Source organism: Lepisosteus platostomus, chromosome 10 (genome assembly GCF_059453375.1).
Source record: "Lepisosteus platostomus isolate fLepPlt1 chromosome 10, fLepPlt1.hap1, whole genome shotgun sequence".
In the NCBI taxonomy this organism is placed as follows: domain Eukaryota; kingdom Metazoa; phylum Chordata; class Actinopteri; order Semionotiformes; family Lepisosteidae; genus Lepisosteus; species Lepisosteus platostomus.
The window spans coordinates 45,666,383-45,680,597 of record NC_142620.1 but is presented as its reverse complement, the minus strand read 5'-3'; the positions used below and the strand labels follow the sequence as shown (position 1 = coordinate 45,680,597).

Here is a 14,215-nt window from a genome sequence, read left to right as displayed (position 1 = left end):
GGCACTAGAGTGGTCCAGTTTCATTAGTTAAGTTGCTGAGCTCCCTCAGGACCCTTTCACGCTATAGTCAGACGTGATCAAACAGGTCCTGTAATTGATTAGAGGTAAAGAACTGCAGGGAACACTGTATGCAAGATGCATAAACCAAAGGCACCTGCAGTGTGTGTAAGCTCTGCGGACTCGGACAAGGTGTGAATTGAATACTGGCCGATGGCTCTGTCCACATTTGCCGTACAGTCCAAACAAATTAGCCTGACATGCCAGATCTGACCCTGTACTCTAGGTATACACTAATTAAGATATTCTTACTCCCTTTCTTGGAATGTGGTTATTTTGTTCATTAAATGGTTCCTAAAACTACTCTTATACTGTTCTGTTTCTGTTAATCCTGGGTACCACATATTGCTATAATCATTATTCTTCATTTGTTGCCTCTCTACATTCTGGATGAATGCTTTACTGGTTTATGCCTTAAGTTCTTTGAACACTGCAGGAGACAGAATCAAAGACTCACAGATCATATTTGCAGTTTTGCGTAATGCAATGTGGATGCGAGAGACTTTTCAGAACTCTTTACTTGCAAATAGTCATGTTACAAGAAAACAACATGTTCTGTTGTTTGAAGCTTTTCAGTTGAATTTCAAAGTAATTCTAAACCTGCATGACGTTTTCCAAATTTAAATCTGAATTGCATGTAGGCATCAGTCTCCTTCTGTACTTTGCTGTAGATTTTAGCTAGGCTTTCTTTTGTCCTTTTTTCTTTTCAGAGTGGTAAATGTGTACTTTCAGTTCTAAAGAAATCTACCAAAATGAAAAATGTAAACTCGCCAAATTGAAACCAAGTGTGTGTACCAATGAAGAATAATTTTATGTATACACAGTAAATTATGTGACCTACTAAATATATTGTAATTTAATTCAAATTTAAATATACAGTTGTGTAGAGATAACATATACATACATTCTGATAAAATATATTAACAACATCTTTAATTTGCCATTATTTTGTCATCCTACATACACCTTAAGAGTCCAAAAAAATCCCCCAATGAGATTTCCCATTAGGGTTCAATCCCTGATGAAAACCCCTGCTGTAAGTCACACTGTACTTTACATTTTGTGTTTTCCTGCTATTAGCACCTTAGCGACGTATTTCAGGCTTCTGTGATCCTGGCAAGAGTTTTTTGGGGTGGACTTGTCAGGTCTAGCTGCTTGCGATGGTAATATCTTCCATGCTGATAGGAAAAGAAACTTGCTTTGCATGTAGTGTTTTTTATTTTGTTGTTTATTTTGCTGAGCCTGGCCATTTAAATCTGAATTGTCAAATGCAATAGAAGTTAACCTTTTTCTTGAGCCTTCTGTGTCCTTAAAATATATAGTTATGCAATAATAAACAAATGCTTCTTTACGTTTGAATAAAAATGTGCATTTGTTGTCAATGCTAACAGTGATAAAAGTCACAAAATCTCGCATATTTACAAATGTCTAATAAAACAAATTGGCTTTTAAGGAGCACTGCCTACCTTTGTGTTAGAGGGAGGTGCTGGTGCAGAAGGGTCACGTGCAGTGAAATCCTTTTGTGGGCAGAGAAAGGACTTGATGAATTGCTTGGGACTGCAGTGCTGCAGTAGTGTAATGCTGGGATCGGTGGAGCGGAAATGATGCCACATGCATTTGCGGGGATTATAGATTGGAAAGCTAAAAGAGCTGAAGTGCTGAACAGAAAATTGAAGTGCCTGCTACATCCCAGACCGATCAGATTTATCTGAACAAATTGTTGTGTTTATTCACTATGAGTTTCTGGCTCCAGCATTAGAATGCTACTTCATTATTGAAGTTAGCAATGAATTGAGGAAGTGCATTTGTCATACCTGAGCTTGCCTTTGTCTTGCTTCCACCAAGTGAGAGGGCAGCAGGGTTTTGGCTTCTGCACTGGAAACATTTTAATTACCAGGCGTTCTACTGAATGAAGCTTAAAGATTTTCTCCAAAAACCTTTGACCTATTTTTTTTTTTGCTTTCTTCTCTCCTTTAATATATTCTTTCTAATCCCAGAGCACAGAACTGGCTTTGTCATGTTAAGCCTCAATTGATGTCCTTTTCCCACTTTCTAAGGACTTTGAGACGTGGAGTTCAACTTCTTTAAGATGAAAGGATGGGAGAATTATCTTTCTTTATTCACTCATCTGACTGCTCATAGCTCATTTTTGGCATTAGTAAAGCAGTTAGCCTTGGACCTTGTATCTGAAAAACTATATGCAATATTCTCAAAAGAATCAAAATGGTTAAATACTTCTTGATTTAAAAAGTGTTTTTGTTTCATCAAACAGCTGCTATTCATAACTAAAAATCCATGCCTTGTGTTTAATGCTACCTTGAAGGTCTGGGGGGGGGGGAGGCTATTTTGTCTCATACTGATGATTCATGATTTTTCGTCACATGCAGTTCATTGTGCTATGAAGGTTAAGAAAACAATGCATCCTGTAGTCACACATAGCTACTTATACTTGGTTGTGCAGCTCAGAAATACAGTGAACAATTCAGTGTTCTCATGCTGCGTTTTAAACAGTACAGAGCTTTGCTTTATTTCAAAAGATGACACCGTCATGGATGATCACTTTTATACAGTTAGAATATAAGCTCTCCAACTAGGACACATAAAATGTTAGTACAATGTTTCTTGACTACCCTAGGTAGCACAGGCATTCACTGTTTTATGAAAACATTTATAGGGATGCAGACAACAGTTTTTATTAGCAGTTTAGCTGTCTTTTTATCTTGTGTAAAAAAACTGGGGTTTTGATAGTTAAAGTAATCTTCTTCTGTGAATTCTTTCCCATGACCACCAATTCTGTCTACACTTGTCTGTTGTAACAGACTTCCAAAATGGGAAAGGATTTATTTAAGACAACGGTATTTCACTATGTCAGGTGTGATATGTAGGTATGGTGTTAAAAGTATAACTAATACACCATTAAAAAAGTAATACAAAATCAAAGCCAATCCAAAAATGGTAAAATGGATACTGTGCTGTTTCAAATAAAAGAAGGAAATGTAAAAGCTTTCCTTACTCCAGCAGAAATGCAAGAAAAAAATCTCCTTGCTGATGCGTTAGTCTCTAAATTATATCCCAGAGTGATCCCCTTTAATTTGGCCTTTCTTTAGCTCTTTATTTAAATTTCTGTGAGGTTTGCGGCACACTGGGTTTTATTGAAGTGTCAGAATCCTGTAGGTGACAAAAAGTAATTTGTGAAAACCTGCCCCTGCACTCCTTCATAGTGGAAGCATAATTAAGATACCTACATCTGTCTCTTTGCACTGTTTTTCTAGGCGACTGACCAAGGAAAATGTGAAACCTTCTGGAAGACAGATTGGAAAGCTGAGCCATAGCAACCCAACCATCCTCTTTGATTATGTATGTATTTTATTGCCTTTGGCAGATATAATTGAGCAGTGGAAGATGAATGAGTGAGTTTCATGTAGGCCTTTTATTGCTGCTGTTGTAACATAAATTTTCATTTTTCCCCAGATTAGGAAGTTGGTTTCTATTTGATAATATTGACCCAAGCACAGATTTCTTTTGTCGGAGTTAGAAATATGTGGCTAACATTAAGGTTGGAGTCAAACACAGAACAAATGGGGGCATTACTTATGTTTTATTACTAATATTTAATATATTCATTTTAAAAGATGATATAGCAAATGTGTTATGGATATCTTGTCCATAGTGTTTTAATAATGCCATCTTTTAGGTTTCACCTAAACACATGTAGATGTTTAATATGTAACCCCTTATCAAGTAGATCATACTGAAACCTATTATATATAAAGGCTTGTGATTAGCAATGAAGAATGAAAGAAAAAATAGAATTCAGCAACTTTGAATGCATCTGCTGTCTTTTAGCTATTTGCTGTTTGTATCTGCTATTTTCAATTTTTCATTTTTATATTTTAATATTTTTTGTATATTTCTATTTTTTTTAGTTAGTAATGGCCATATTGATTCTAGTGAATTAATTCACTACAATATCATGGCTTCCACATATTGGATGAATTAATTTTCCATTTAACCTGTAGTTCAACTGCAGTTTTTAACCTCATAGGTTAACTTTGTTTCGTTTACTTTGGTGTTAATATAGTTAAACTCGTTTCTTCTCAAATATTGGCTGAATGTTCTAATCTGTTGGTGCTGGATAATGCAGCAGCTACATCTGTGAGTTATTTGAACCAGTGTTAAATGCAGACAATGGTACAGAAGGATCAAAATGTCACACTTTATAATTTAAACTTAATTGAATTTTGGCTTCCCTTTTAATGGAAAAAAAAAACATGACTACACCCAGTACAGATGTTTTCATTTTTTTTTTGGTTCTTAGAAAAAGTCCTGAAAATTGCACAAGCGCTGTTGTCTATGTCTTCCTTATAGCTTTTAGGTCAGCGTTTAGTTCAGTTATTTCAGGTTGGCCGGCAATCACTTTCATCTTCAGTTTCAGAGCTTGAACTCTTGTGTAATTTTTTATATTTCCAAATAGTAAATTACTAATATTTAGATATATTTCTTAATAGCTATTAATAGGAAGTATTTGGACCAGTATTTTTCAGGCTTTCTTTGATATTGCCAGCAAATTACTGTAGTTTAATTTACTGCCTTGTCAGTGGTGAAGGTGAAGCAGTCATCCTTTTTATTATAGGTTTATTGGTTTGTCATGGAAATTTTAAGCTTTGTTTGAAAACTGTATTCAAGTCAAGTGTTCCAGGTTTTGTTGGGCAACTTAAAACAAATTGATTTACTTTGAGGTAAAACTACCTGGGATATTATAAGCACACCTTTTATACAGTTTAAAAGGGGATATCTTTGAATTGCAATTTATTGGTCTTGATAGAAAATAACTCAAAACAAACTAAGAAAAATTGTATTAAGCACAGCCCTAGCTGAAATGCAAGAACTGAAAACAAAAATAAACATAAAAAATATATATATAATCAATTAAAGTACTAGTTCTGCATAAGGCTTGAGTAATAACAATCTGAATTTTATGCAGAACTGCACAGATGCTGGAGTCAACCAGGACTAGGAATAGGCAGCCTTTCTATCATTATAAAGTAAAGGTGAAATCCTGCTTGGATTCCTAACTTTGAAGAAAAGTCGTTGGCTTCCTACATGGAGATCTCAGAATTCATTTTTAAAATTGTACTCTTAGGGACCTTTCACATAAAACATGCTGGGACAGATTGTGTCTTTTACTTGACAAAAGCTGACAGTTATTCAGAAAGAACTTTTAAAGAGTTGCGGTCAGACAAAATGAAGAATACCTTTGGTATTGTGCACAAAGCATCAGTAAAATATAAAACTAGAAGTTTTGCCTTTGTTCTACTTTTGACACCTGTTTTTCAGCCTAGGCCATATCAGCCTGATTATTTTATCCCATCACTTGAAATCGCTCCCTATAACCTGAAAAGAAATCTGAAGTAAATTTCTGCTAATAATACCTAATATGCTCAGCAAAAAACAGGGTATTTAATGTCATTTATGCATGTAAAAAGTGAGGGTTTATGGATAGATACCCATTGTTATCCTTGAATTTCTACCTTAAATTTAGAACAGATTTAACCCTGACGTATTTCTTTGTAGAGAGTTAAAATAATCACTGAAAAACATGGAGCAATTACTCTAAATTGGCATGTGACAAGACACTTCCATTGGTATAAAGAGCTTCAGCTGACCTGTATTCTCTTTATAATTAATTAAAAAAATGCTGCAGCATTTATTTATTCCTTTATAAAGTATTTGTGCACTGAGAATTTTTTAAGGCCATATTGAAAAGTCTGTTATGTTTTAGCCTAGTTTGATGGTGCTTTTCTTTATTGGGGTGTAATTTTGGGCTGCTTGTTTTGTATTTCAGATTTTGTCTCAGATCCAGTGGTATGACAACCTCATCACACCTGTTGTAGATTCCTTGAAATACCTCACTTCGCTGAATTATGATGTCCTGGCATGTATCCTTTTGTGGGAACTTTTTAATTTTGTGTAGTTTATTTTATCATGCATAGCACTGTTCATTCATGACCACGGCCTCACATAATGAGTGACTTGGAGCCTGGAACATCATACTAAAGTCATCATACATAATTCCATATACATGCTGAAAAGTGATATGGAAAGTGTAGGAGTAAATGAAGGCTATTAAATGCATGAAATACATCCTGCTTTTTGCAGTACTGCTTTTCACATAGTTGAAGATTTCAAACTGCATTTCTTACGTTCATGTATACTTTAATGTAGACATTTTTCTCTCAGTAACTTTCTTTATAATCTGTATTGTTAATCATCCATCTGTATTCCATATCAAAATTTTCTGTCACATTGTCATCCATATTCTCAAATTATGATAGAAATACCGTTTTGTAATCTACTCTTGACATCTTTTTAGGGCTTAAATTCTCACTTGTCATCCTGTTCGCTTAATGGTCTGGTATTAGACAACTGTCTGACTGTTCAGAGTCTGCAGACTGGAAGGCAATAGCTAATGTCAGCCATAGGTGAGGGGCTTTTGAATTCATCTGGTGGTGTTAACATAGCGGAAAGCTTTCTCTCCTTTACTCTGAGCTCTCAGATTGTATTATCGAAGCACTGGCAAATCCTGAGAAAGAGAGAATGAAGCATGATGACACCACTATTTCTGCTTGGTTACAGAGTAAGTGGCTTTGTGATATTTTCAAGTGATTTGAGTAAGACACCTATTCAAGTCAAAAATGTGATGCATCCTTCAGTTGCAAATTACAAATCCAGTGGTCGTTGTCAGCTTTTTGTTTGGCAGATGCTTCTTCCTCCTTCCATGTGAAAATACCATTTAAACTACTGATCTTGTAATTTGCTAATGGGCCTGTGTTTGATCGTCAAGTTGATCGTTTATGTAGGAGTAATATCTTGATTGTTTAGCCTGAGTTAGATGATTTACCAAGTAAAGGTATTTATGTTCATTGCCCTTTTTAGCATTTTCTGCTAATGTTGAAAAATAACCATTGTTTAATGTTTTTGGTTTTATTGGCATATGCATCTGTCTCAAGCAAATGCTTTGTGTTTGTGTTTTCGTAGGTCTTGCAAGTCTCTGTGGTGCTGTTTTCAGGAAGTATCCCATTGAGCTTGCAGGTCTTCTGCAGTATGTTACAAATCAGCTGAAGGCTGGGAAGAGGTATCCTGTTGAGACTGTCGTATCATTTGTGCTTCTTCACTGCTTAGCTGTCTAGTGCAGCGAGCGCATGAGAGTTGTTTCAGTGAGGCAATACAATTAAGGTGTCAAAATGATAGTAAGCGAAAGATCTCTGATTTCGAAACTGCGTCTTCCAGTGCATGGTTCAGAGGAAATGCTGTTCTATACATTTCTCCCTTATCAGCAGCAGAGCTCCCCCTCCCCACACACACACACACCACAGGAAATGTACTTCTTCTTAGTATCAGTAGTTTTCATGCAATAATGAGGATGTGACTGATAATGGGATGCCAGGTTCCAATTATTTACTTGTAGCACAAGTTAATTAGCTTTTAGCTTTATCTTTGACGCTGTTTACTCTTCACAGTCTAACTCTTTTGCTTCAAGTTATCTTCCTTGGGACTCTTCACAGTTAACCTCCTGGTGATTGGGGCTCATTCTTCTTAAAGAAGCACTTTGTTTCCAACATTAGGGTCAGGACTGCTGATGGAGTTGTCTGTGAGGAGTAAACACACAAGACCCAGATAAAGAGGGCAATTCAGTCCCTGCATTTTATAATACAGATTGCATCCACTGGAGTCTGTGTGAAGCAAATTGTTTTCTTCTGTTTTTAAAAGAAATATTTTAAGACTTTGTTAGGGGGTGGTTGCAATAAATGTGAATAATTGAGACTGTTAAAAAAATGGTGTTGTATGCTCAAACTGTACAGATACGAATAATTCATCCAAATAGAGTGAAAGCTTTTATTTTGTTCCATTTGTTTTACTCTGCTTGCCATAATGAATTAACTTCTGTGTATATTTATTTTAGTTTTGATCTGCTGATTCTCAAAGAAGTAGTGCAGAAAATGGCAGGAATCGAGATTACAGATGAGATGACAATGGAGCAGCTCGAAGCCATGACTGGAGGGGAGCAGTTAAAGGCTGAGGTAAATAATAAGTAGCATTTTGATTTATATTGTTCTTTATTTACATTGGACATTTCGCAGTTAGTCTCCTCATTGCTTTTTCTCAAAACTCTTCATTATATATTACTGCAATGGTGATAGATGTAAAAACGTTTGCTGCATTAGAATTGGACAAATTAAACAGTGTCTATTAATATCATATGCAAATAAGCAATGCTGTGTAGTTATGTACTTTACAGAAAATAAAATTACATTCTGTAATTTTCTTCTGAAGTTTCCGACACTTGCAGGCTCTGGAGTAGCTCGACCAGTAAGAAAATCAGAATGGTTAGGAACAAGAGAAGGCCATTTAGCCCTCTAGCTCATTTGGTAATTAGTAGTTATGCAGCTGGTTCTTGAAGGGGGCCAGTGTATCTGCTTCAACAGTCTGGCTGTGGACTTGTTCCATATTCCCACAACCAAGCCTCCTGTTCTTAGTTTTAAATGCATTCCTATATATGTTTCATTTGTATTCCCTGTTTTTGTTTCACTGTTGATTCTGAAGTGTTTACTTGGATATTTGGTTCATTCCTGCTGCCCAGATGTTGCTTGTTCAAGCCTGGCACATGTCTCTAGCTGACTGTGACTGGGATTTTTCAAGCAGCAGTGGACAATTGGCTGCTGGGCTAACGTGGGTGTTATTTAGACATTTCCAGACCACTACATGGTTGCTGTTACGTTAGTGAGAGACACGAAGCTCCTTCAATTTGATTTAACTCTTCTGTAAGACAACTGTAGTGTTCTGTGTCAAAAGATAAGGAGGAGCATTTATGCAGGGCCTCAGTTTTCTGCATAGTCACAAAATTAATTCATAGACGTGAAGCCTGTTTTTTTTAAAGTAAATTGACAGTAAGAGATTCATCAAACTCTACAAAATAGTTTCCCTCCTGTTTCTGCACTGTACACGAATGACATATTGGTGTGGAACATCTCTCTGTGTAGTGACCGATATGTTGAAAGGAGCAATGCTTTATGTTTCAATGCTGTCAGTTTGGAGTCTTTTAACTCCATTTCCTCCATTCATTAGGGGACCGTAACATTGCACAAGGAGACCTAATGTATAACGTTTTGACAGCCTCTTCAGAAAACTAGGCATTGAACCGTGAATCACAAAGTCATTCCCCTGTCATTTTGTCTTTATTAGTAATTGTTTTAAAACTTACTGTAGACATGGTTTCAAGGAAGTGAGTTAACTTTTGTGGGTTCTGATGATACTGATTGCATTTGGTTTGTGCTTCGTATTAGGGTGGCTACTTTGGACAGATTCGGAACACAAAGAAGTCTTCCCAGAGGCTGAAGGACGCACTTCTGGACCATGAATTGGCTCTTCCTCTCTGTCTTCTCATGGCCCAACAGAGGAATGGAGTTGTCTTCTTAGAAGGTGGCGAGAAGCATTTGAAACTCGTAGGGAAGCTCTATGATCAGGTAAAGTGGGCGGGAAGTGAATTGTGCATTTTTAAGTTATTATTATGATGCTAATAATTATATAAAGGACTTTGTGTTTTAGTGTTTGTGACTTTTCACATAACCTAGCTTAGGTACAGCATTTATATTGTTGCTGGGCATGACATGCTGTTAAGAAAAGACCTTTTATAAGTTGTTTAAAAGAGGTTTGACAATTTAAAGTTAGAAATGTTGATTATATTAGCGGTTTGTGTGTGAGAATGTGAATTAAATGTCTGGTGTTTTCTTACAGTATTTTGTGTTTTGCAGAAAAAAGATGTGAAATCGTAGTATGTCTGCATATAATAAGGAGAAAAATGTAGTTTTTTATTGTTAAGTCCTTAGTTTGTACTGATGTTTTTTTCTTGGACCTCTGGAGCAAGCCACAAAACATGGCATTAACATGGCCCTGGAAAAGATTTTAACGTTGACCTGATTTAATGTCAGGATAGGAAGCAGTTTCCCTTTAGTTCTCTACATTGCTGTCTCGTGGTATGATTCTTGACTTTTATGAGTTCTAGGATGCGTTCTACCTCTTGGTCTGCTAACACCTGTAATCTATAGATTTAAGAATTCGTTGACATTTTTCACTTGTGGTATTAGCCTTGTGCAACCATTTTGAGTTGTATGGCTTCAGGCTTCTTGCTAATATGGCTTTAGGCCATAAAAACTTTTTTTGTGCGAGCTGTGTAGTAGGCTTATAGCCAAAAGGCAGCTTTAAGCAGTCAAAGAACTGAAAATCAACACTGCTTGTGCATGTGTGTAAAGATTACCCCTTTGCCTAATGAAAAGATCCCAGGTGTGATGTTTGATGGCACCAGAAGGCAATTCTAATGGTTTATTGTTTGAAAAACCTTTCATATTCAAATTACATGCATTTTAACTGCAGATGGGACTCAAGAACTAGCAATTAAAGATATTGCAGTGCATGGGAATGTAAAAAGACAGGATTTGAAGGCTGCAGCGATATTGGCATTTGTTGACATTTATCCATAAATGATTCAAATTGCAGCGTTTGGAATAATAGCACTTTTTTGTTTTTACGAATTTTCAAAATGATTACTCAAGCATTGCATTTAAAACACTTTAGTTCAATGAGAAGCAGTATTATTTGCATATTATTCCCAAACTGGATGGAGATTAAAGCAGTTGATCAAAAGCCACCCAAATGTCCAGATTCTTAAACAGTATTGTTTATCTTTGAATTTAAAATCAAAACTGAAATTAAGTTCAATGGCATAATGTCTGACTTATGTATAGGCCTAGTGTTGTGCTTTAAAACAAATCTCTTTCAGCTAACATCCACATAATTAGAAAACAGGATAATTCCTGTTCATCTAATTATTTTCTTACATATTTAAATTTTGAGTCTTTCTAGTTTGTATTTAAATCATTTTTAATCACACTGGAGAAATCCATAACGCTCTTTAGAAAAAATAATTAGCATTTTTATTTTTTTAAAATATTAAATGGGAATATTAAGTTTTAACAAAGGGGGGGTGTATCAATATTTTTTGTTTATAATGCATTTGTGTGTGTGTAGATTCGATTGAACTTTCTATTTGCAGTTTGGGGAAAACAGTTTATCCTTCTTCCTCATATGTTAATTTATTAACAGTTTAACAACAATGTAAATATAATTTAGGGTAGTTAACTTCTAGTAACAATTTTCCCATTGCTAAGATCATACAAATTTGGAAAAATCTTCATTTTAATTTGTATACAAGTTGAATAATGGTTTATTAATCAGTTATGATTTAATTAAAAGAGTGATAGGCAACTTTTCCTGTGTCATCTCGGTAACATTTTAAAACCCCTTTTAAGACTTAAGAGTTATTGTCTTGCTTTTCATGTTGGCTGCTGGTAAAGAGGCCTTTTTGGTGGGAATGAAGGCATATAATTAGATTCAACACAGGGGTGAAGTCAGTCCAGACCTTTCCAGGATTTACTTAGGCTCTAATGGATTGTAAATATGTACAAGAAAATAAGTTGTTTTTTTCTCTTCTGTTGTAAACAGAGGCTAGAATAGCACCATTATAAGACTGGGTAAGATCTAATAATTAGGGTCAAACTATAATAGTGCAGTACTCCAGGATAACCTTATTTTCATGGGAAATGTGACATATGGCCCAATTACAGGAACAAATTGTTTTTTTACCCATCAATGTACATTTTCTTTAATTTGACATATTTACATCCCATTTTTAACAATTTAACTGGGCTGTGATATTCACATTAATTACCATACCCAGTTAATAATTGACAGGCATCTGAAAGGTTTGAGTTACCAGCTGTTACAGTATAAAGTTGCTGTCTTTTTACTTAAACAAATCTAACATGAAAATGGCTAAAAGTGAAAGGAGGCCTTTAGGCCCTTCTGGCCTGTTTGCTATAAACTAATTGTATGTAGGGAGTCAGTGGCTGGATATCTTGTTCCATACTCTCACAACTGTTTGGGTAAAGTAGTGCTTCAAGTGCTCATCCAGAGTTTCCACTCATTCACTGCTTATTCTGAAGATGCAATACCATTGTAAGCTTCCTCACATGCACACGCATGTTCCCTGTGTGTAAAATGGAAAGGAATTAAGTTTACTGATTCTTAAGAGTTAAAGCTACTGCACTCCCCATCAACTTTTTTGAAAATGTTTTTGTCATCTTTATTTTATCCCCCTATTACAGTGCAGTGTGGCAGCTTGAAACGTTTAAAAAATAAAATGTTTCGATTTTATTAATTTAAGAGAATTACATGAAATCCAAGAATGACTTGCAGATGTGCAAAGAAAATTTTTATTTTTGCCTCTAAGCATAATATTATAAATGATACATGAAAGGTTGTCGAAATGGTTAACTAATTGATTTTCCTTTTCTCATTTAGTGCCATGATACACTTGTACAGTTTGGTGGATTTTTAGCCTCTAATCTCAGCACCGAAGATTACATTAAACGAGTGCCGTCAGTTGACGTGCTGTGTAACCAATTCCACACTCCCCACGATGCAGCATTTTTCTTGTCAAGACCTATGTATGCACACCAAATTTTGGTAAGTAAAACTGATGTCTTGTTTGCCTGCCAGACATCATAAAAGTTATTGCTTGACTGCTGGTTTTGGTTTCTCTAGGCCTGAGGGTTTAAAAAAAGGTTTTTCCTTCTATCTAGAAAGAACTGCCTTTTCATTTTTCAGATGTTCTGTTCATGCACTTCACTTTGCAGACTGTTGTCAAAGTATATCTTGTGATCACACCTGACACTCTTCATAAAACATTTTATTTTCTCTGAAGTGTATTTCTTCTTATCTGTAAAGACATCAGAAAAACCTGGCAAAATATTTCCAGTTTCTTGACCAGCCTGCAAAGTACCATGCATTTTATTCATAGATATACTGAAATCCAGAAGATTAGCAGCTTTAGCTTTATTTGAAATGCATGAAACTAGACAGTTTGCTGTGACTGGTGATGTTCACTTATAATACATGTTACCACTTACAGTCCAAGTATGATGAGCTGAAAAAGGCTGAAAAGGGAAACCGGCAGCAGCAGAAAGTTCACAAGTACATCACGGCTTGTGACTTGGTGATGGCGCCTGTCCACGAGGCTGTGGTCTCCCTGCACCCACCAAAGGTCTGGGATGACATCAGGCCACAGTTTTATGCCACCTTCTGGTCACTCACCATGTATGACCTCGCTGTGCCTCACAATGCCTATGATAGAGAAGTCAACAAGCTCAAGGTTCAGATGAAAGCCATCGATGAAAACCCAGAAATGGTATGTTCTCCTAATGTTCCCATGTCCTTTAAGGTTCCCATTTTCATCACCACTGGGTGATGACAACTTTCATTATGTTGCATTAACACTCTGTGATGACTACAAAAGCATGCATTTTTTCTTATTTAAATCAGGCGCAATAACATACTTGTGATTTATTGCAGATTTAATATTTTCTCTTTTTTGTATTTTATTTTTAACTAGTTTTCTCAGAAAAAGTAAATAATGCTGAAAGGCCAGGACATGTAGCTGTGTGTCAGCAGCTATGGAAAGAACGTTATTGGCTTTTGATATTTGAATCTTTTCTCACTTTCATATATGGTGTTATATTTCTTTTCTGTGAACCTTGCAGCCCCCAAACAAAAAGAAGAAAGAGAGGGAGCGATGTACTGCTCTGCAGGAAAAATTGCAAGAGGAGGAGAAAAAGCAGATGGAGCACGTTCAGAGAGTCCTGCAGAGGTTAAAGCTTGAAAAAGACAACTGGCTTTTAGCAAGTAAGGGATGCATGTAGTTTCCTTGAAAGCACATCACATAAATAATAAGAGAAAAGAGTTGTAAAATTAATGTGAAGAATAGATGCCAAATAGCAAAAAGTATATAGGTTAGCAATCTTGGTTCCCATACCAGCATGATTTCAAAATTTGTAAAAAAAATCTTTTAAACTAAATCTCCATCTTAAGAACTGTTTTCCAAATGTAGAGTTCCTCTGTGTTGAGTTTAAACCTTGATTTTGGCTCTATTGAATAAGGAAGTAGCGATGATCATTTGAGGCTGTTTTCAACAGTGTAGATGGTGAACGGTTATTGCAAGTGAAAGAGGGTTCACATTATACTTGCAGGAAGTGACAACAGAAAA

General features: G+C 35.8%; 1 protein-coding gene across 2 annotated transcripts in view; it reads left to right on the top strand.

Moving 5' to 3' along the window:
* Nucleotides 1–14,215, top strand: part of thoc2 (THO complex 2) — a 66,872-nt gene that overhangs the window by 22,596 nt on the left and 30,061 nt on the right. For both annotated transcript variants that reach the window (XM_088596732.1, XM_088596733.1), the window contains exons 16-24: nucleotides 3,330–3,414; nucleotides 5,903–5,996; nucleotides 6,614–6,694; nucleotides 7,096–7,192; nucleotides 8,021–8,138; nucleotides 9,402–9,581; nucleotides 12,475–12,639; nucleotides 13,085–13,360; nucleotides 13,713–13,854. In XM_088596732.1, the coding sequence (XP_088452858.1) occupies nucleotides 3,330–3,414; nucleotides 5,903–5,996; nucleotides 6,614–6,694; nucleotides 7,096–7,192; nucleotides 8,021–8,138; nucleotides 9,402–9,581; nucleotides 12,475–12,639; nucleotides 13,085–13,360; nucleotides 13,713–13,854 (1,238 nt within the window). The remainder of the gene's footprint in view (nucleotides 1–3,329; nucleotides 3,415–5,902; nucleotides 5,997–6,613; nucleotides 6,695–7,095; nucleotides 7,193–8,020; nucleotides 8,139–9,401; nucleotides 9,582–12,474; nucleotides 12,640–13,084; nucleotides 13,361–13,712; nucleotides 13,855–14,215) is intronic.